Source organism: Chaetura pelagica, unplaced genomic scaffold (genome assembly GCF_000747805.2).
Source record: "Chaetura pelagica isolate M959 unplaced genomic scaffold, ChaPel_1.0 scaffold579, whole genome shotgun sequence".
Lineage (NCBI taxonomy): Eukaryota > Metazoa > Chordata > Aves > Apodiformes > Apodidae > Chaetura > Chaetura pelagica.
Genome location: NW_009954422.1, coordinates 282,496 through 282,778, shown reverse-complemented (window position 1 = coordinate 282,778; position 283 = coordinate 282,496). Strand labels below are relative to the sequence as shown.

Genomic DNA, 283 nt, shown 5'->3' with positions numbered 1-283 from the left:
GGTAGGGGTGTGTGTAGGGGGGTCTCACTGCCTCTGCTGTCCCCCTCCCCAGCTGGTGGGCGCCGGGGAGCAGGAGCCCCTGCTGGAGGGGCAGGACGCCGGCAACTCCGTCAACACCACCAAGGAGGACGTGGAGAGCGGGGGACACGACGCCGAGGTGGGGGAACCTCCTTCGGTGGGGTTGAGGGCTTGGCCGCGTGTGTGTGTCCCCCTGGCTGATGTCTGGTGTCCCCGCAGCAACTGGACATGTCCCAGATCCTCATGCACCAGGCCATCCACACCA

The 283-nt window shown here is 67.5% G+C and overlaps 1 protein-coding gene across 1 annotated transcript in view; it reads left to right on the top strand.

Annotated features, from left to right (window-relative positions):
• The window catches only part of TCIRG1 (T-cell, immune regulator 1, ATPase, H+ transporting, lysosomal V0 subunit A3), a gene marked incomplete at its 5' end in the record, with an annotated part of 3,762 nt that overhangs the window by 2,931 nt on the left and 548 nt on the right, over positions 1 to 283 (top strand). The window contains 2 exons of the mRNA XM_010004466.1: positions 53 to 157; positions 238 to 280. Coding sequence (XP_010002768.1) covers positions 53 to 157; positions 238 to 280 — 148 coding nt within the window. The remainder of the gene's footprint in view (positions 1 to 52; positions 158 to 237; positions 281 to 283) is intronic.